Source organism: Clarias gariepinus, chromosome 19 (assembly GCF_024256425.1).
Source record: "Clarias gariepinus isolate MV-2021 ecotype Netherlands chromosome 19, CGAR_prim_01v2, whole genome shotgun sequence".
Taxonomy (NCBI): Eukaryota; Metazoa; Chordata; class Actinopteri; order Siluriformes; family Clariidae; genus Clarias; species Clarias gariepinus.
In genome coordinates this window covers 5479314-5501289 of record NC_071118.1, presented here as the reverse complement: position 1 = coordinate 5501289, position 21976 = coordinate 5479314, and the positions used below count along the sequence as shown (strand labels likewise).

The following is a 21976-nucleotide window of genomic DNA, read 5'->3' as shown; positions in this document are numbered from 1 at the left end:
TTAACGTTTTAGCGATTTGTGCTGTAGCAGCTCTTTTGTGGGATAAGACCAGACAAGCTAACCCTTGCTCTTCATGCATATCATCAAACGTTGGGCAAATAGGACCCTGTCCAATTTGTCCTAGTTTACAACAGTGCTGATTCAGTGTGGGCCGCTTTGGATGGTAGTAATCACTGCATACCGGGAAACCCCGTAACACCTGCTGTTTTGGAGATGCTCTGACCCAGTTGTCTAACAATTACAATTTGGCACTTGTCAGTTGCTCTTTTTTCATGGGTTCAACACATCATCTTTGAGAACGGTTTACTCACTGTGTAATACATTTCGACTCTTGGCAGGTGGCACTGTTACAAGATGGATGGATGGATGGATAGATAGATATCATGAATAGATTATTGCCCTTTATAAACCTAATGGAATATAAGTACTTTTTTTAATCATTTCACGAGCACTTATGCATGAGCCTATGCATTATCACACAAAATTCTCCCAAAGGAGCTGACATATTTATCTGGGACAACTTTTACAGGTGTTTTGATATTAATGACCCCCCCTAGCCCAACTCCATCCCGTCTTAAAGTTTAAGATTTTGATTTTAATTTTAATCTGAACAAAAGTCAGAAATTGACAGTTATTGGAGATAATAATTATAAACATAGTAAATATGCAATCAACATAAAAAATGTCCAAATGTGGACATAAAAGTCAGACAATAATGCAAAATCACAAATCTTATATATGACAATAAGTGATATTCTAAATAATTTATTGCATGAACTGCAAAAAGGATTACATGCAATTTTGCAAATGTTAAGATTTTGTTCTTTGTTTTCTGTTAAATACAAATCTGAGCACTATGTATATAAAATTTTTTTTGCTCAGCTATCATTAAAGATATATAGTTGCAGCCCTTGCGCGAAACATAAAAATGTTGCATCGTGAGCGATTAGACAAGGCTTTAGAAGCGGCTGCTCTGTGATCATGTGATCGAGACCTCTTGCCCCGCTGTTCTTAAGAATATCAGCCATTTTGTCACCCTGACAGGCAGCCAGGCCAAATGTCTGCAGCATGTCAATCAGCCTGGCTCCAAAGAAACCCATTGAGCCTGCTTTCATCAAACCATGACTCAGAACAAAAAGTCCTTTGTGTGTCCTCTGTGTAGATTACATGGCTTTTCCGAGGGGTATTGATGAGATGCTACCTGCCTTATGACCATATGAGAAAATGTGTCCAATGTGTAAACATGTAATGTGACGCCTAGTTTCTGACCTCAGCTCTGGTTTACATTTCTCTAGTCTGGGATCAGCTGCACAGCTTTTAGCAAGGACTTCCAGCCCTTCCAGGTTGCGATATAAACGCCCAGTCAGGCAGTAAGGGCTGTCGTACAGTATAGCTTAGCTCGAGGAGTGTCATTGTTGATTATGTAGGACAGGGATTTCATGAGCTTGATGTGCTTGGTCACTAGGAAACTGACCTCAGGGGACGGTTAAAGCAGCTGGGGATTTGCCTTGCAATTTTATCCCTTGATGTGCATCTCTGAGGGGCTGAATGACCTTTGTCCTTCACTAATAGCATGGGATGAATGCGATGCTGTAGCTCTCAGCAAACTGGCATAGCGTACACAATAATGTGGTGTGGGAATTGGACGCAATTACAGCAAAAGGATTTTATTATGATCGAATTTGGTAAATGTTTTACTCACTTAGCTGTGATGAATTTGCTTCCAAGGAGGAGCACGGTGATAGGCAGCCTTGTTCACACTAGCATGCCATAGGCAATCAAGCGACATTGTGACATGGGAAAAAATAAATAAATCAGGATTTCATCAGTTCAATGCAAATTAGTAATTACACGGTAAATCTCTATCCACGTATCCATCTAGTAACCTCTGTTGCCAAACTAGGGACTGTGGAGGCCAATGGTGACCATTCACACACTACGGGCAATTTGGGAACGGCAATTAGCCCAACCAGCAGAACAGTACCCAGGTAAACCCACCAAGCACGGGGAGAAGATGCAAACTCCATGCACACAAACCCTGCAGGTGCAAACAGACAGTGCTAACCACTGAGCCACCACGCCACCATGGTAAATCTAAATGTCCAAAAATCCCCAGATGACTCCTTACACCAATTCTACAGTGTGTATCCTTCTACATTTCTTCAACTCCTACTCAGCCACTTAAACTTTAACTCCCTAGCTGCACTTAGTTCCCATTTAGACTGGCAAAAATAGAAGAAAATCTTTTCCTGTCATACATGACCTCTTGCTAACTGTGTGTAAAAATGTTTACACTTGGAAGAAACGTAGATAGATACATAAAGCAATCTTGCTTTGCTAATCTGCCAAGGAACCTAGTATGAAGCTCACTTACTCTCATCTCATTATACCGCTTAGGGCACAAGGCGGGGTACACCATGGACAGGGTGCCAATCCATCGCAGGGCAAACACACATACAGTATAGACACACTCATTCACACACTACAGGCAATGTGGGAACGCCAAACAGCCTAATCTGCATGTCTCTGGACTGTGGGTGGAAACTGGAGTAACTGGAGGAAACCCACTAATGGAAACTTTATGCACACAGACCCCAAAGCAGCAGGACCTACTATGGAGCCTGTCATTTAAATCAAACAAACAATTGTAACTGTTAACATAGTAAATTATTTACTATTAATATAATTAGTTGGTGTTATACGCTTGCTGGTTTGAGTTAGTTGAGCATGCTATCACAGTACAATACCCATAACCATAACTAATTTAATATCAATAAGTGCTTTATCCAGGTCATGGTTCTAGTACATGTGGTGCCTGTTCCAGGAAAACACATTAGATGGGACGATAAGACGCAGTTGCAATATTGGAAACTGGACTAGGAGATATGAAAGTGTTTTTAAAGATAAGGCTGTGATTTGCAGTAGGTTGCATTGCAGTAGATCACAAGTGTCTTGTTTTTCTCTTTTTAAGCCAGCGGGAGATGCTCAGCTCTAGTCCCTTTTAATTCAAAGGCTACTTGACAACAGGCATACAAAGTGAAAGCCAACAAAACATGCCAGCGTTTTCATTGAGATTATAATTCAGCTTGTCGGCAGCAAGATGGCTCTAATAACTACAACCTGTCCCTTTGTTTATTTTACATCAGTATTTTGCTGATTTCGACTCTGTTTTCATGAGCGGGTCAGAGTTCAGCCTGTATCAGCAAAATCAAAACGTTCATTTTATCCTTGTTTTTTAATATTACATTAAGACACATTAATATTAACTCAGACACACATTGACACAACATTGATTATCAATTATATACCAGTAAAATGGTGGCAGGATCTGGGCTCACCCATAACTGCCTGGGTCAAAGATCAACCCATCCGATCCAATCTCATAGAAACGCCAATGCAGCATAAAAAACATTGAAAATAAATAAAATAAAATAAGTCAATGCTGGCCACACCAGAACAACCAATTCAACACAATGCATGGGGCCCTGAGCCCAAGGGCACAGACCCGGTTTCCAAATTCCACAGATCCCAAGTTCAAACAAATCAAACATTCATGGGATGCACCGGACAAAAAAGTCTGATCCACTAAGGCCCCACCCCATAAACCACAACACCCATAGGACCCACTGCCAATATCCTGGTGCTAGACATCACAGTACACTCACAGAGCCGCTGGGGAGACACACCCTGAGGGGCCACAGCTGACCCAGGGGCACAAGGGAAACCCAAAACCTAGCCGGTTTAAATGTTAATGTTCTAAATTTTATGGCTGAACAATGTAAATCACAATTTTTTTGTTTTGTTTTTTTTTGCCAAAAGATTGCATTTACATTTATTGTTTTGGTACAGGTATTAACGCGCAGACCAAGTCATTGGATAGACCATATAATCCTGATAATTTCACGTCACTCCTAACACCCTTCTAGCAAATCTAATATAAAGTCTGAGTGCATTAAGAAAAACAGATCTCATGGTTGAAATTTAGGGTATTGGTCAATCAATGTGTTTTTTAAGGGCTGCGATGTAATGAAGCTAATACAACATATATAGGTGCAAAAATATGTACCGTACCAACCGTACCAACTCTACTTTATTTAGATGCATTAAGCATAAACATTGTTTAAACACTACTAATTAAAATCTATTAAATATTATAAATGTTAATAAGGTCTAACTAGAGCGTAACCTGTAATTGACTAGCAGTGTTGGGTGTAACGTGTTAGAGTACTTGGATTATTTTTTGGATGTATCGAGTAATTTAACACATTACTGTATGTCTGCCATTTACGTACTCAGTTATTTAGTTACTTTTTCAAAAATGTAATCCATTATTTAGACAATTTATGTATTTGATTACTTTTTAAAGACAGTAATTTTGTAATGTGATTAGTTACTTTAAATGTAACGTCCCCCAACACTGTTGTCTAGTACTTGACCCATACTCCTCTCTATTCATACAGTCTTGTATTTTATTATACTGGAATGTACTGTATAAAGTTAACAGGGTAATTCTGCTATTTTGTTAAATGTATACAGAAGAATTATACAGAAACAAACTTTTACTGGGTAACAGGTTATGGGACAGGTTATAATTATTTTTGTTTTAAGTGATATATGTATTAAAGACTCCATAGAATCATAGTTTATTTCAGGGTGATTTTGCACTCCATGATGGTACTGTAATGTATATTAATGAATTTTTATATTAGGCTAGGATTTCATAAAATACCACTCTAAGAGATATATGATATATGGTACAAAACACTGAAAAAACATATTTATCATATACTACACAGACAGCCATTTTTCTGCTTTCTATATGTCTTCTGAAATGGTAATGAAATCCACCACAACCGTACAGTATATCTGTATTAAGGAAAATAGTGCACTTCAAAGAATATGGTAACCAATGGCTTATGGTCTTATGGTTATGGGCTTTTAGTCATATATATAAATATATATATATATATATATATATATATATATATATAATTTCAACATAATTTTCTCAATTGTCTTCCCTCTCGTTTTTCAACCATGGATCCATGTCCCATGCTATGTAATTGTGTGGACTTAAAAGAGAGTTTAAAATCTGATCTGAGTGAGTAGCCCATCCAGAGAAATATCTTTAGGAATCTGATTTTAAACCACCTTACCATCTGGTTCTAATTGGATTTTGTAAAAATCAGATTTAGTGTGGGTTTTTACTGTTCAGATTGAATGCAAGCAATCTAAACTGATTCCATTCTGGATATGACAATAATCAGCTTAGACTGACAGTCTGAACAAGGACTTGTTGATAATAATGATAATGATGGGCAGAGGAGGGACAATAGCTAATTTTGTTTAGAAACCCTTATATAACTACCAGTTTATAAAAATTTACAAAATTTGCTAATCTAATTGGAGCAAGACAATTTGTAGCCTTATTTACTTATGTTCTTTTAGATATAATTTAGCGTTATGTGTATAGCATATTTAACAATAGATATTGTCAAAAATAGGCTTTACAGGAATCCAGGAATAAATAATCGGATTATATGATGTACAGTGGAACCTTGGATTACGAGCATAATTTGTGGGCGGGCTCGTATTCCAGAACACTCGTAAATCAAAGCACATGGTCAAAAGTATTTGGCCAAACCTGCAATGACATTGTATCCAAATACAGATATTTTAGTAGGAGTTGGTCCCCGTTTTTGCAGCTATACCAGCTTGTACTCTTCTTGGAAAGCTGTCCACAAAATTTTGCTGTGTTTCTGTGGGAAATCGTGTCTATTCATTCTGTAGAGCATTTACAGGATGAGGTCAGACACTGATGTTGGCTGGGAAGGCCTGGCTCGCAATTTCCGTTCCAGTTTATCCCGAAGGTGCTTGATGAAGTTGAGGTCACAGGGCTCTGTGTTAGGGCCAGTCAAGTTATTCCACACCAAACTCATAAAACCATGTCTTGGCACAGTCATGTTGGAACAGAAAAGGGTCTTCACCAAACTGTTGGCACAAAGTTAGAAGCAAAGCATTGTCCAAGATGTCTTGGTATGCTTTTGTCCATATAGTAAATATTGTATTATGTATTGTGCATATTTTCATTATAAATGTGCATGTTTACTGTAAATAAGAGTCCTGAAATGAGCACAAGAAAGTGTTAATGATTAAAGGTGCAGGTCTAAGGTACAGAGCTACAGCATGCATGCCATATTACGCACTAAGTAATAAGGAAGTATAAGGAAGTATAAGCCTTAGGCTCGACCTCATACAAAGTAGAAGAGCTGGAGTTCTAAGGTGATGGTGGGTAAACAGCAGTATGAAATGATACAACGACTGACTTGAAATGTCTCTTCGGAAACAGCTTACCCATGCAGGAGAGATTTAGCAGGTGGGAATTAGCTATGACTAAGTCATAAAGCAGATACAGTGCAGAGGTTGCCAGAGCAAACCCATACAGCCCTGTCCTCAAATCTTCACAAGGGAGAGTGGGATCAGAAAGGCTTGCACGCCTCTGGAGCAGTCTGTCGCAAACATCTCAGCATCGGTGAGAATGCCTCAGGCTGAAAAGCAAGCTGTTTCTCTCCTCTCTCACTCCACTGCACTCTGGACCCCCATATGCGCACAATTCTGCCAAAATAACACCTTGTAAACCCTTCCAAGCTGTAAGCACTGCTGTAAAGTTTCTAACCCATATTTTATCTCATTTTATTATTATTATTATTATTATTATTACTATTATTATTATCATTATTTCATGTACAATATATATACCACGTTATACTGCATATGCCACATCTACAGTCCATGCAATTGGTACTGTTATCTCTTCAAATGATAGAAGTAATGGTTTTGTGCAGCCATGCGAAAGTGTTTTATCACTAGCGAAAAGATATGAATCTTAAAGTAATGATAGGACATTTGTTAATCCGTGCAGTCAGTTAAGGAAGATGTTGCTGATTTGTATGGAGGAGGATGTATGACCAGAGCTGAGTTTAGAGACTGGTGAGTGAAAAAGTCGAGGTTTGCTTCTTGCAGAGCTAATCCCGGAGGAGTTTGGGCTGTACTGATGATATTTGAATGCATTCTCACCTGGAGGTACGAAGTCAAACTTTGTATGTGTGATGGTAGTGAAGGCAAGAATGATAGACAGTTAAGTAAGAAAAAAAAATACTAAGGCAAGGCCAGATTTGATCTAAATCCCAGTGCTGATTCTTAACACTACTAAAACAGCAGGTATGCTTACCCGGGCAGTGCATTGCTGTCCATGTTGAAATAGCAGACGTGGTAATGCACGTGGTGAGAATAGCATTAGCTGCACCAGATGATGTCTTTTGGCACACTGACTTATGAAAGTTTGTGCTCCCTGTGACTGTGCGTGCAGCCATCCGTTGGCATGTTACAAAACTAATCTTGAAATCTTTTGATGCCACCTAGTTCCTTTTTACTTTCTTCAAAACATCTAAAATGATGACAAATTAAAAAGGATTAAATGTTAACTGTTGACATGGATGCTGAACTAATAAGATGTGTTTACATGATCAAAGCGTTTAATCAGAATATAACCGTTTTGATGTATGAAGTGGTTCTGCTTGATGTGAAACATTTAATCTGCTGGCAATGTAACAGATTTTCTCCTTAACTTTGAAGTTACTTCAAAGGCTTTTCCAATAAATCCTTCCCAATAAACCTCGCCTTCTGTGCTTTGATTAGATACAAAAAGGCATTCTTATCTAGGATCGGTTAAATGCTTTACTACATATGAAATGTGAGCCAATCAGTGCCACTTCCTCAGCCAGAGACCTGGTACATGTAAATCTGAAGTAAAGACTGCTGGTAGAGAGTTGCTCTAATAGTGAGTACTAATCAGGAACGGAAGCCAAATTCCCTTCCTGGAAACGTTTGGAGAGGGAAACGATTGGATCACATGTTTACATGGCAAATATTCACATACTAAACTGATTATCAAATGTTTACAACCTCCCCTGCCCCCCCCTCTTAGTCTGATTGAGAGGATTGTTGTGAGGGCTTGTATTCCCATTATTAGTGGAATATTAGAGTTTCTGTAAATGCACCAGGTCTGATGGATGTTAGGTTTGGAGTTTATAAGGATTAAAATAAGGTCTGCACTATGCAACATTGCTTTCATCAAAGGGTTTTAAATGCTCAAGAATAAAGCATTAGTTAGCTTTTGTGTTTTGTTCCAGTATTTCCTTAACTGTAATACAAAACCCTTTATGAAGTCTAATTTAATAGTGATACTACTGTAACAGGTGGCATGATGGCTTAGTGGTTAGCACTGTCGCCTTGGACTGCTAGGGTCGAGGGTTCGATTCCTGCCATAGGGTCTGTGTGTGTGGAGTTTGTATGTTCTCCCCGTGCTTGGTGGGAATTCTCTGGGTACTCCAGTTTTCTCCAAAAATCCAAAGACATGCAGATTAGGCTAGTTGGTGTTTCCAAATTGTCTGTAGTGTGTGTAAATGTTGACTGAAGGTTCTACAACAGTCATAAAGTGGGATAAATACAATAGTTACCATTAGTTGAACTAGAGGTTCCTACAGTAGATGGATGGATGAAAGGGTATTAATAATGCAGATTTTGGAGTCCAAATAATTTTTTGTAAAACACAATAATTTGGAGTGTCACTTATATCGCTTTATGACGAAACGCATCTTTTAACGATTAATAGTTGCGTACAGGTCGCACAGTGGCCTAGTCGCCTTAAACCTCTAGGGTTCGATTTCTGGTCAGGTTTGCTTTTCGTCTCTGTGTGCATGGAGTCTGCATGTTCTTACCTTGCTCTTTGGGCTGTCAAAGACAAATAGATTAGAGTAATTGCCGATTCTAAATTGATTCTAAATCTTAAGTGTGTGTGTGTGTGTGTGTGTGTGTGTGTGTGTGTGTGTGTGCTCCACCTCGCCACCTCGTGCGCCTAAGCCTCCTGGCACAGGCTCCAGGACCTCCTCAACCCTGAATACAGGATAAAGTGGTATAGACGATGAGTGAGAGTGATAGTCACATACAATAACCGTCTACTTTATTAGGAACACATTTATGCCTTTATCCACATAAACATATGGCAGGAGCACAATGCAAAGCAAATCATACAGAAACCGGTCTCTGTGACTGTCATCATTGTGGAATTGATATTAGTACCAGAGGGGCTAGTTTGAGGATTTCAGAAACCGCTGATCTCTCAGGAAGTTCGCACACAACAGTCTAACACTCCTTTCTGACCAGAGCAGGAATCTACAGTAATTTATTAACATCATCTGGTATGTTTTAGGTCTTTAGGTATATTCAGTTTTAGTAAATCTTTGCCTATGATAAGTCTCATGGGCTAAGTGATAATATACTTGACAAAATGTCTCCTAACAAAAACCATCATCAGATCAAGGATTATACATTTTGCTACCAATAATAATAATAATCCATTAATTATCAGAATTAGATTATGTGAAGCATTCAGCATGCCAAGTCCCTGTGTATGAGCTGTTACCATAGAAACAATAACATATTAGAAGGAGTGCATTAATATAAACCTTAGGCTGAACTGCTGTCAGAACTGTGATGGTATGATTAAAGATTATATTATATTTTATAATATTGTAGATATGATATATGACTATATTTACATGACTCTGTAGTCCAGTGAGTAAAGGCAGTGGTTTTAAACCTTTGGGTAAAACTGTTCCAGGAGCCATTACGATTCATTAGAGCCCTGGGACTGGGATCAGCCAGGCTCGCTTTGAAATATTTCAGATATTTCACAAAGGGCTTTGTGTTTAATTAAACCAAATTAATTTAATCTTAATCTTTCTAGGAATAACTGGAATGAAAACTTTCGGTCTCTTGTGCGAGATTCCATCACTTTTTGAGAGTGTGCATATTCATTTGGGTTACACAGTGTTTGTTGTTACTATTCTAAACATAATTAACTAATCATTCACTCCTACCATACATGCTGCCATAGTTTAGATTGCGCCACCTGTAGGATTATAGAGGAATGACAATATATATATTTTTTTTATTTTGGAGTTAATGTGTCCTTCTTAGCATACGGTACGGCGCTAAGTATGTACGATATGTTTGAATGAACCAATATAGGATTTTGTGAAATATTTGACGTGGACCCCTGGCCAACCTAATTTCCTTCTTTTTTCCTACACAGTTTGTTCCCAGTTCTCTAAAGGAGTCTACGCCATCATCGGCCTATATGACAAGAAGACCATGAATATGTTGATGTCTTTCTGCGGGGCTCTGCACGTCTGCTTCGTCACGCCCAGCTTCCCAATCGACACCAACAATCAGTTTGTAATCCAGCTCAGGCCCCAGCTCCAGGATGCTCTGATCGGCCTTGTGGAACACTACAAATGGACCAAATTTGTCTACATGTATAGCTCAGATTCAGGTAGGTAGTTTCCTCCAAGAAAGCTAATCTAGTGGGTAAAAGTATAATTTGGGGCAAGTACAACTGTAGCGATGTGATATACCAGTGGTGTATTAATAATTTTGTATGATGTTTATAATTTCATTGGCTAGGAATAAATTCGCCTTTACTGATATTGGTGGAGCATCACGACAGGGCATGTGACAGTTAAAATCAGATGGGGAAAATTCTGTAATGTTGCTGCATCCACTCTTAGGTAGAGAGCCAAGGCCAGGGGTGTTCAAGTCAAACCAGGATTTTGATGATGTAGAATAAAAAGGGTAAAAACTCTCATTATTTCTCTATATAATCCCCTTCTGCACTAATGACCTTATTTCAGCGTTTCGCTAGTGCTTGGATACTATCAAGGTACAAAAAGTTCTCAGTATACCGAAGCCATGATTTCAGTATCTGCCTCATGTCTAAAACGCTGGCCTCCCAGGAACTCCTTTAATGGCTCAAACATGTGGAAATGGCTTGGAGCAAGGTCAGGACTACTGTATATGTTGATTTGGGGACATGAAGAATTGTGTGTACGGTTCCCACAGACAGATGCGTCTCAGTTGTCAGGAATCAGGCATTCCACTTGGTGAATGTTCACGGGATCACCCACAATGGGCTCTGAGTCACCTTGGCCATGATCATCATTCGTGGCTGTACGATCTTCTTTAGAACATTTGCACCATTCACATGTTTTACTGCAGCTACAGTAAGAGTCCTATCACTGTACTTCTGTAAATCATAAGAGATGTCATTTCTGGTTTGACTTAAACCCCCCTCGCAGTATTTTAACTCCTAATTTTTCTTCCAAGCTGGGGTTGTGTGTGTCACTACTTCTGTGATCCATCTTTAGAATACCTCACTGAAATAGTAAGCAGATATAACATATTGTATGTCTGCATTGCTTTGTGAGGTACAGGGTAAGGATGTGTAAGCAGGTAAAGAAAGCAGACTTTGTTAATCTGAAAAAAAAATGTATAAACCCAGATGAAGCCAAGTTTACATCCATATGCACAACAGAACATTTATTTTTTTTAACAGTTTTTCTGTCACTTGCTTGCGGTGCAGAGGAGTGTGCAAGCTTTCTTGAATCTTTTTCCAGAAGTTATTCATTCCAGGTTGATTTTTTTTTTTTGTTCTTTATAGCTAAATAAAAAAATTTAAAGGCCATCCTTGACTGTAGCAAAATGAAAAGTTTAACTGATTCAAAGACAAATCTGCAGTAAATGCCAGTTGAACTGAACATGGCACATCCTTTCTACACAGACCCACAGATTTATTTGGTATTTCTATCAGGTTCTATGTGCATGGAGTTTGCATGTTCTCCCCATGCTTGGTGGGTTTCCTCCGGGTACTCCGGTTTCCTCCCACAGTCCCAAAGATATGCAGGTTAGGCTAATTGGCGTTCCCAAATTGCCCTTATTGTGTGAACAAGTGTGTAAGTGTATGATGTCTGTGTGCTTTGTGATGAATTGACACCCTGTCCAGGATGTACCCCGCCTTATGCCCTAAGTCTCCTGGAATAGGCTTCAGGTCCCCCATAATCCTGTATACAGGCTAAAGCAGTATAGACCATGAGTGAGTGAGTAAATGAGTGTGAGTGAGTGATATTTATATAAATTTCACTTTTCAGAGATCTCACCTACAAACCGTCCCCTCTTTTTTCAGCACAATCTAGGCAATATGATGCACTGAATCAGACTGAGCAAAAAAAAAAAAAGAAAGAAATTCATAAGATCACTTGTTGTTATGGTTGTTTTAGGTTGCTTCTGTGATCAAATAATAAGCACTTTTTATTATTATAATTTTTTTTATTGACTTGCACGGATCTGCGCCGCATGAGTTTTTTTTTTTTTTAAAAAGCAAGTCCAACTGTCAGTACGCCCTTCTTATTATTTTTTTGCCAGCTGCCATCCGCTGCATTTACTGCCTCTCAGTACACCGCTCTCGCGGTAACAGTATAAACAGGTAGAAAGCGGTAGCACGAGAGGGAACTGTCCAGGTCTAGTTAATATATAGCAGATGGCATCGTTTCAGTAGGTCGGGAAAGTATTCTCTATGTGTGGGAAACGCTGTGTCTTTAGGACCCTGGGAGAGTAAAGTAAATTCATCCAGTCAGTTCGTTTCTCTGCTTTTGCAGTTATTGATGTAGAGGTTTTCTCTGAGGCTTTATCTGACCATCTCTAAACTTGATCCTGATTAATGATGAATTTTAAATTGATGAACTAAATAGGCAATCAGACTTCGGTCTATCATTAGCCGGTGCAATCTTTCATTAGATCGGTGCAGCACTATGCCTGCGTGAGGAAGGTCTCATTTATTTAGCGTCACAAAAAAAATAATAATCTGCGTCTTGGTGGAATTATAGTATATAACAATTACAATGGCTGAAGGGGGAAATCCATGGATCCATTTTTTTTGCATATTAAATTATAGAGACTGTGGATGAGAAGTCTAAAAGATTTCAAAATAAAACCTGTTGGATTAATTTAAACCAAGGATCTACAGTTTGATTGTGTTTTTGCCCTCATTCATAAGTAAAGAAAGTAAACAGCACTGGTGTGCTCCGTATATTTAATAGCTTTTTAGTGTGATTGCGTGTTTAATAAAACTAGAGTTTAATTGTTTTGTCTTTTGGTTCTGTGAGGTGCATTTAGAATTATTTGTTGGTTTAGTAGATCATGTTTTGGGTGTCTGCAAAAACATGATCTTTTCCTTTTTGTGTGTATATTTTTTGGACCTTATTCAAAGCCGTATTTACAGTATATATATATATATTATTATAAGTACTAAGCGCACTTACTGTATAATAGGTGTACGTGTTTGTATGCCTGGTTATCGGAGGTAACAACTATACATTTTCCATTGCTATTACATTTTCAGCTATTTGCAAGAAACATATAAAAAATGAAATGAAATGAAAATTGTACAGTATATAGATTTTAACAGGAGTATATGGATATTCATTGCCCACACTTGGAGAAAAGTGCGTGGGGCATTGTTCAGGAGCCCTATGCCAGCATTACACCTATAAATATAATGCGTGTTTGTGAATCATATATATTCAGATCCTAGATATACTATACAGTATAACAAAACCTTTAATAATGACCAGATGTTTTAGAACTAGTTTCTCTAACTTGCACTGGTTTTGAGCTCGCTGAAGGTGCATGATTTGCTAAGGATTTCTTACCATACTGTGTGCCTGTTCAAAGTAAAAACAAAATACCCATTATTTATTCAACTCATTTGAGACCGAGATTGTATATAGTGAGTCCTTTGGGCAACACTGAAGTAATTCCCGATCAATACAGAAAATGTCATGAGACTGTTGAATTGGTATTACAGCTGTCCTGAAACACTTCTGGCGTGGATTACTAATTTTATTCCACTTACTGACCAGTGAAAATTAGAAACCCCATACATTGCATGTCATTTTTATAGGAAACGGGATCATTTGATTTCATTTGATATCACACACTAGAAAATTGTGGTAAAAAAAAATACCAATCAATTCTCTTCGAACGATCTTGCAGATTATTTATGCACCTGTGTTATGATAACCAAAATATGGCTGGGCTGTGCATATGTATGACATTTCATCCCTCCAACGACCTGTTTGGGAAAAACAGAACAAGCCTAAGGTGACTAGTGTTTCCGGGCTGATTTTATCTTTCTCTTTGTGCCATACCGGATATCATAGAGGACAGGCTGCTTTTCTGTTTTTATGATTCATATATTTATTTATTTAGCTTCTCGTTATAAATCAGTACATCCTTCACTCCAGCTAGGAACCCGCCTTACTGAAAATATATAAATATATATCATAGAGGATATATATATATATATATATATATATATATCTGGAGTGAAGGATGTACTGATTTGTAATGAGAAGCTTTTTTTTCTGTCCTCTCTGATATCCGATATGGCACAAAGAGAAAAAAAAAAAAAAATATATATATATATATATATATATATATATATATAATTTATTTTCATTTATTTATTTATTTTTTATTTAGTTTTTTTAGTAAGGCGGGCTCCTAGCTGGAGTGGAGGATGTACTGATTTGTAATGAGAAGCTTTTTTGGAACCTGCAGTGATAATGTAGAAAGTGAGGATAAACACGATGCTGTTTCAGCTTGGCACAGAGACTCGATCTTCTACTGTAGTGTAATATTTCCACTGTCTCTGGCGCAGCGACTTCAGTTATGGCTCCCCGGTTACGCTGAAATTCCACGGTACAGGGGCTGCTAATTTGCTTTAGCCAAATGGCTTATGTGCCTTGATTCACTTGAGCTACCTTAATTAATCTGTAAATGATGAATTTACTCTAATAAGGTGCAGAACTAAATCTAAAAGAGTGAGGAAAATACGATAAGGCATCTGGTCTCTGCTCTGAATAAAATGAAACGTTGAAGATGAGGTGAGGTTCTGGGGAAGAATACTAAAACGCATTCTGAGTAAATGTGTTAAGGCGTTAATGTACACTGCACGTTGATAATATATAGTTATGCTAATGTATAGTGGGGCTTTATATTGAATGATGTAGCTGGCATTATAACAGACAGTTTAATTAGCTAGCAGCTTCATGCTCCTTGGTTGCTTTCTTTGTCCGTCTAACAGACTCGGACGTAAACTGAATTTTAAGCTTTCCAAAGAATCCATCACGACACGATTCTGTGACAGCTGACGTAGATTTAAACACAGTTTAAAAGGAAAGGAAGTGACACTTAGGAAACAAATTAAACTGCTGTGCCATTGATCATTTTTTAAAAACTCCAGCACTTTTTAGAGCTGAGTTACACTGGTGGATAGCTGGAAGGCCAATGACAGACTGAAGCACAGATTTCAGAAAAGTAGAAAAATAGATTTCAGCTGTACAAAACTTAAGTGGCACAGATACGTGCCGGCAACACAGCATAGGTTAACTGCGCTAACAAAAAAAAAAGTGCTTATATGGAAGCCTTGTCGGTGTGTGTTAACAGGGAGGCTTTACAGTGGAACCTTGGTCTGCGAGCATTTTACAACACGAGCAAAATGTAAATGTGTGATCACAACTAAGCCAACGGTTCTTCCCGCTCATGTGCTACGGGATTATGGGTAATCGTCTCCCATGCTCAGTCACAGTGTGCGTACGTCACTTGTATAGTCAACATCCGTGTGCACGTGTACTGTATTGTTTAATATAACATTTTGACCATGTGTGTGTAAAGCAAAAGGAAGTGTTAATAGAGAGGTTCTTTATTAAAGATCCAGTCTCAGACTCTCTGTCTGAGAGTAGTGATTCCTTTAGTACGTGTGTGTGTGTGTGTGTGTGTGTGTGTGTGTGTGTGTGTGTGCGCGCACGAGTGTCATTAAAAAGGTTCCTTGTTAAGGAAGCTTCCCGGCAGAGCAGTGTTTCCTTTGAAGTGTGTGCGTGTTAATGGAAGTCATCCCACACAGTAGCCCCCTCCCTTCTCCTCTCCACTCTTGTCTTACTCTAGCCATGATTCTTTTCTAAGGTAAGGTTCAAATATTGTATGAAATATTGTTTATGAATATTTTTGGGTTGTGAAACGAATCATAGGAGTTTCCATTATTCTTTATAGGTAAATTTGCTTTGATATATGAGCACACTTCTGGAATGAGTTATGCTCGCAATCCAAGATTTAACTGTATTTGGGTTTTCAGTTTGTCAGGTAGTACAAAAGTTATAATCACTTTCATAATGTGTATTTTCACTTTTACTCACCGCTACCGCGAATACAGGTATGACATGGCAAAAACTCAGAACTCTCAAAATTATAATATTTTTATTATTTTTTGGTCATAGAAACAACCGAAAACAACCATTAAAACACATTATCATTTCTATCTGTGCTACAGTTCTGCAGACTCCTGCAAAAGGAGACGATTTGCTTGTGTAATGCAGGCGGACCTTCAGAAAACACACTCTCCTTTAATGTTCCCGACGAGTAGGTATCAGTTGGTGTAATATCGGAGAAATGGGACGGGTATGGAAAGTACCACATTAAATGATTCGTCCTGGAATGTATGAGTCATAACGTACATTATATATGTTTATTAAAAAACAGCAAAACAAATAATGTCTAAAATGCTCAGATTTTAGGGGCTACAGGAATAGAGCATTTTACATAAATCCTGTTTATGGCTGTACATCAGCAAATATGGAATATAATTGCAGGAATTAGCACCAGGTACTTTTGTTATCTTATGTTTAAGTCAGCTGATTTCACCTATGACTAAACACAATGTGGTTCATTCACACGTTGTCAACTTTATGGCGTAGCTCGAAAGACTTTCTCACAATTACATAATCAGTTATTCTGTTAAGCCTGCACACTTCTGTAAAACTCACACACACACACACACACACACACACACACACACACACACACACACACACACACCCCGAGCACTATCAAACAGTTCTAGCTGTAAAACTATTATAAACACTTTAAATAAAACGATCTACATTAATAAACTGGGTTTATTAGAATGTGGGTTTCTAAAGTAAAAATTATAGACTCCATGTGTATGTTTTTTTTTCAGTTCTTAGAAAGCCATCTGACTGCACTATTGTAAACAGTTTATACATTTTTAATATAAATTTGACTTTCTTTCTAGGCTTTAATATTCTTTTATACCTTGTTTGCTATTATCTTGTTGTATAATCCACAAACTGGCTGCTGTAATGTTACAATTTCCCCTTGGGAGTAATAAAAGGGGAAAATGTCTATCTATCTATCTATCTATCTATCTATCTATCTATCTATCTATCTATCTATCTACTGTATCTATCTATCTATCTACTGTATCTATCTATCTATTTATCTATCCATCCATCCATCCATAAGCTTTATATTAATAAGGAGAACATCCAGATTGGTTCGAACTGACAGAAGGGCAAGAGTAACACAAGTATTTATTCAGAGAATGCAGAAGAGCACAATGTCTATCTATATGAGATATCTTATATTATACACAACCTGACCAAAAAAACGTCACGGTTAAGAAGGGTCAAATTTATATCCTGTACCAAGCAAAGAAAACAACTAAGGAGATTTCTTCATTAATAATTAAATTAAATTATGTGGATTAAATTAAAGAAATTAAAAAGAAAATGTTATACCGTACTGTCCTACTACAATTTTAAAGATGCGATTTAAAATCGGTTCTTTATGTAACAACCTCAGCAGCAACCTCATTACCCCTCTCATCTGTTCTGACCACTCAGCATTCAGCATCACCAGTATACTACAGTAATCACCGTCCTGATCATCTGTCATCATCTGCACCTGTTTCTCACGGGTTCATGCCTAATGTCAAATTTTTGCTTTGCTTGAATAATTCATAGGTCATAGATTCATATAAATAGATTCATATATATATATGAATCTATTTATATATATATATATATATATATATATATATATATATATATATATATATAATAAGGTGCAGAACCTTATATATATTCCTCTGCAACTGCTCAGTTACAGGGCCTCGAGTGATAATGATAAGCAAAATTTTGCCAAATGAGATAAAGTCTGTCACGAAGCCAGGAGAACTATTGCTCAAGAGTACATTTGAATTAATGGAAGTCTGTCTCTTTGGAGGAAAATAAAGAAATGAGGTGTGGTGCAAGGAAAAAAAATCTGTGATTGGAGATCACTTAAACACTTGGTGAAGTTGTTAAGTTTTTTTTCACATTTGGTTCCGATTGGCTGTGACCAATACCCACCTCACTCCTACATCAAGGCTACAACCACCAACCAGGAAGAGACAAAAACTAGTATGTGTTCCCTCCTATCCACCTAAGGAAACTCGTCTGCATCTATTCTAACTGTGAGCTCACACAATGTGGGGGAAGCGTAGGGACAGCCCTATCCACACCCTTTGTTTGCGTGAGCTCACAGACGACCGTGATTGGCTGTAGAGACGTGATTGATTTGAGAGCGCTACTTTAAGTACCTCCCATCCCTCCCCCCTTGGGAGAGCTTAGCCAATCAGCTGTCTCTGGGCCCCCAGCTGCGGGAGGCTACAGCATCAACCGGGATTTAAACTTGCGATAAGCATGTCAGGATGAGGAGGTAAGCGCTTGAAACTAGGCACCCATCATGCATAGTGGTCAGTTGGTCAGGTCTAGCCTCAGTCATCTGACAATCTGAATGTACTGAATTATCATTGCACCCCATAATCAAAAGGAAATATTACATGTTGTATGATGACGGATACAACAACTTGTGACGCCTGATCTCCTCACAGGTGTAAGAAGTTAAATGCCCTTTTGAGATTTCTTCATTCAGTTTCTGCTTACATGAATGAACAAGAAGAGCTCTTTACGACACAGCATACAAAACAAAACAAAAAAACAGATAGCTTACATTTCCTGCATTCGTATATAAAAGCATTAATACGATGCGTTAATTATTAACAGAGGTGTGTGTGTGGGGGAGGGCGGGTGTAATTTTCACCATCACTGAACAGATCATGGTTCGAGAGCGCTCTGTGACACTCAGCTAGAAAACACCTCTGGAACCTCCCCACTGCTCTCCTGTTGCCTAGATACCACAGTGCTCGGGCGCACGGTTATTTTCAAACTTTTAAGTGAGTCCTCTGTTTACACACACACACACACGTGTGTGTGTTTGAAAATGAAGCAGTTCCATTTTAGCATTTTCGTCTAGCTCTTACAAGTAGACAGGTAGACTGAAATGTCAGTACTTACGTAAATGTATGTGTCAGTAATGGAATGGGAAAGTGAATACTGCGAGCAGACTGAATCTAATTAAACAAGCTGTCGATGTCCACTTGCCAAGACTGTTTTATTCAGAACGTTTGCAATAAAGATTCAGAAAACGCACTCCGATCAAACCGGCTTTAAAAACAGAGATGGCTTCATTGACAGAAATAAAACCAGCCCCTGGATCTGCTTCAGACATGTTGTTTTTGGCATGACGTTCTGCTAGTGTATGAGGAGTTGGTTGAGTTTGAGTGACACGACGACACTGGCCCAGACTTCTTCTTCTTCTTCTTCTCGACCAGTTCTTTAGCTCATGTCCTTCTGTTTCCTTTCTTATCGGCGCTGCTGCAGTAACGTGGCTGGACACTAAGGCGAGACACATAGAACGTGGGTATTCCTTTTTCACATGCTCTCTCTCTTTCTTTCTCTCTTTTTCTCCTCTCTCGCCTTATCTGCAGTTTAGTGCTGCTCAGTGGGTGATAAAGCCGGTCTGCTCTCCGGTGTGAAACAATTTCACAGCTGCCGAGATCTGCCCAAATGTGCCGTCGTGCACAGACGACTGGAGAGAAGGAAGCTCAGACATGGCCAAAACCGGGGAGGCATTTTGATACACAGTCTGACACATTCTTTTAATGAATGATGTCGAAAGCTCTTGCTAACTCACTGTTCCTTCTACGAGCAGTTTAAACCGATCGATTTGGACATTTTTCACATACCTAAAGTTTATCAGTTAATTGGAAAATCAGTGAATGTCTGGTAGGGCTAAATTATAGGGCAAAAAAAAAAAAAAGAATTACAGTAGAAACAGGACTTACATCCTGAACATCAAAATGATGATTAATTATTAGAGCCAGATATATTTAATGGTCTATTTTTTAGCAATCTATATTATAAGTCGCTATCCCTTAAAATATGTAAATTATCAGGTGGAGATAAGATTGCTTCTTAATCCTTCATTGACTCTTTTACTAAATGCTAAATCTAAGCAGGACCATACTGCCAATAAATCAATGAATCATCAAGTAAATAAGCAAAGAACCCTAGCTTGAAGCATTACTATTTAATATTTAACCAAAACCTGCCCATGCAACCCACTCTGAGGAAAAGCCAGCGATACATTATACACTACATAGTCAAATGCTTCCGGACACCTGACCATCACAAATGGGACAAATGGGTTTAATAAACATATATTTGTTTGGCACAACACATATGACTATAGTCAAGACCTTTTCATTTAAAATATGTCATTTATTACAGTGTAATTAAAAATTGTAATATAAAAGTATTAAGTACTGGAAGAAGTTATAAGGAAATCAGGTAAAATATGTAAACAATGTCTTAACGAGCAGTTTTCTGGTCTGGAACACTCAGGTGTTTGTAGAGAAGCAATTGTTGCTGCACATTAATCTTGAAAGGGTTATAAAACCATATCCAGACAGTTTGGCGTTTAGCGTTCTACAATGAGGAAGATTGTTCACAAGCGAAAAGTTGACATTCAAGACAGTTGACAATCATCCCAAGAGTGGACGTCCCAGCACATTAACCGCAAGGTCAGACCATGCAATGGAAAAAAAAAATGCAAAAAAACAACAACTAACAAACAGATAAAGAGCTACATCTCATACCCTATAGGCCATACTGAGCATGTTAAATGTTTGTATGGAATGGTGGCCTGGAGAAACCTTGTCTTTCTAAAAAGAACATGGAAGCACGACTAAGGTTATCAAAATTGCATCTGAACAAGGTCTCTGGGACATGAAGTGGAAGATCAGACTAAAGTGGAGTTGTTCGGCCCTAATGCCCTGCGGGATATTTTGCAAAAGCCAAACTGCATTTCAGCATAAACACCTCTTACCCCATAAAAAGCACCGCGGTGGAGGGGTGATGTTTTGGGCTTGTTTTTGGCGACACCAGCCCCCTGTTACGCTGTTCACAATGTTGCGAGTGAGCAGTTTGAGAAGATGTGGTTGTCTGGTCACATGTGGTTCGGCCCTACTGTACCTGACTGGTAGTAGTAGCTTTGATGGGGGAGTGCACTAATGATGGGTGGGAATCGGATTGGACACAACTATATATATTCTGTATAATTATTATTATTTTTCCCGTTAGCTAAGAATCTTATGAGCGCTCAGATCAGCTTCATGTTTGTTGAACTTCAACTCATGCAGCTTCTTTTACTTAGATTATATAAGACTCAGACTCGATTTGCAGGCAGCAGAAGACGACAGCTGTAATTATCTACTACTAGTGCCACTATTCATTTCCATAACAGGAAGCGCCGTCTAAGTCCATGATAAATGCAGAATTATCTCGTTGCATAAATTTGACTATCAATTGATTCTCTTAGTCTCTCCAGTAGTCCGTGTATGTCATGTTTATGAATTATACTCAGAAGCATTTGATCATGAGTGCCAGATGGGATAGATTTATGTCCAAAGCTGAACTTGCATACCATCATAATTCAGCGAGGTCGGTGATCGGGGAGCCGTGTCTGATTGGCTGGCTCATTTATATTCCTCGTCTTTGGGCTGTTCAGATGGCAGCTTTTACAAATATTGCTCTACGATACAGCTCGGGATGTTATCGATCAGCTGTCGGCTTCCCAGGTGCACTGCAATCTGCCTCAGGTAGAAATCAAAATCCAACTGTTTTTTTTTTTCTTTTTCTGTATTTATCATTTTGACCAATTTGGTAATCATTAAAATGCACCGCCCAAAATATATATATATTTTTTATATACATTTTTTCAAGTGTGATGGTATTTTTGGTTGAAATGCAGAATCATTGGTGCTGTTATCAAATGATTA

At 38.3% G+C, this 21976-nt stretch overlaps 1 protein-coding gene across 6 annotated transcripts in view; it reads left to right on the top strand.

The window, feature by feature from the left end:
- gria1b (glutamate receptor, ionotropic, AMPA 1b) overlaps positions 1 to 21976 on the top strand; it is an 87449-nt gene that overhangs the window by 9219 nt on the left and 56254 nt on the right. For all 6 annotated transcript variants that reach the window (XR_008355817.1, XM_053478219.1, XM_053478218.1 and 3 more), the window contains exon 3: positions 10157 to 10396. Coding sequence is in view for 5 of the 6 variants with exons in the window: in XM_053478219.1 (XP_053334194.1) it covers positions 10157 to 10396 (240 nt within the window). In the remaining variant the exon portion in view is untranslated. The remainder of the gene's footprint in view (positions 1 to 10156; positions 10397 to 21976) is intronic.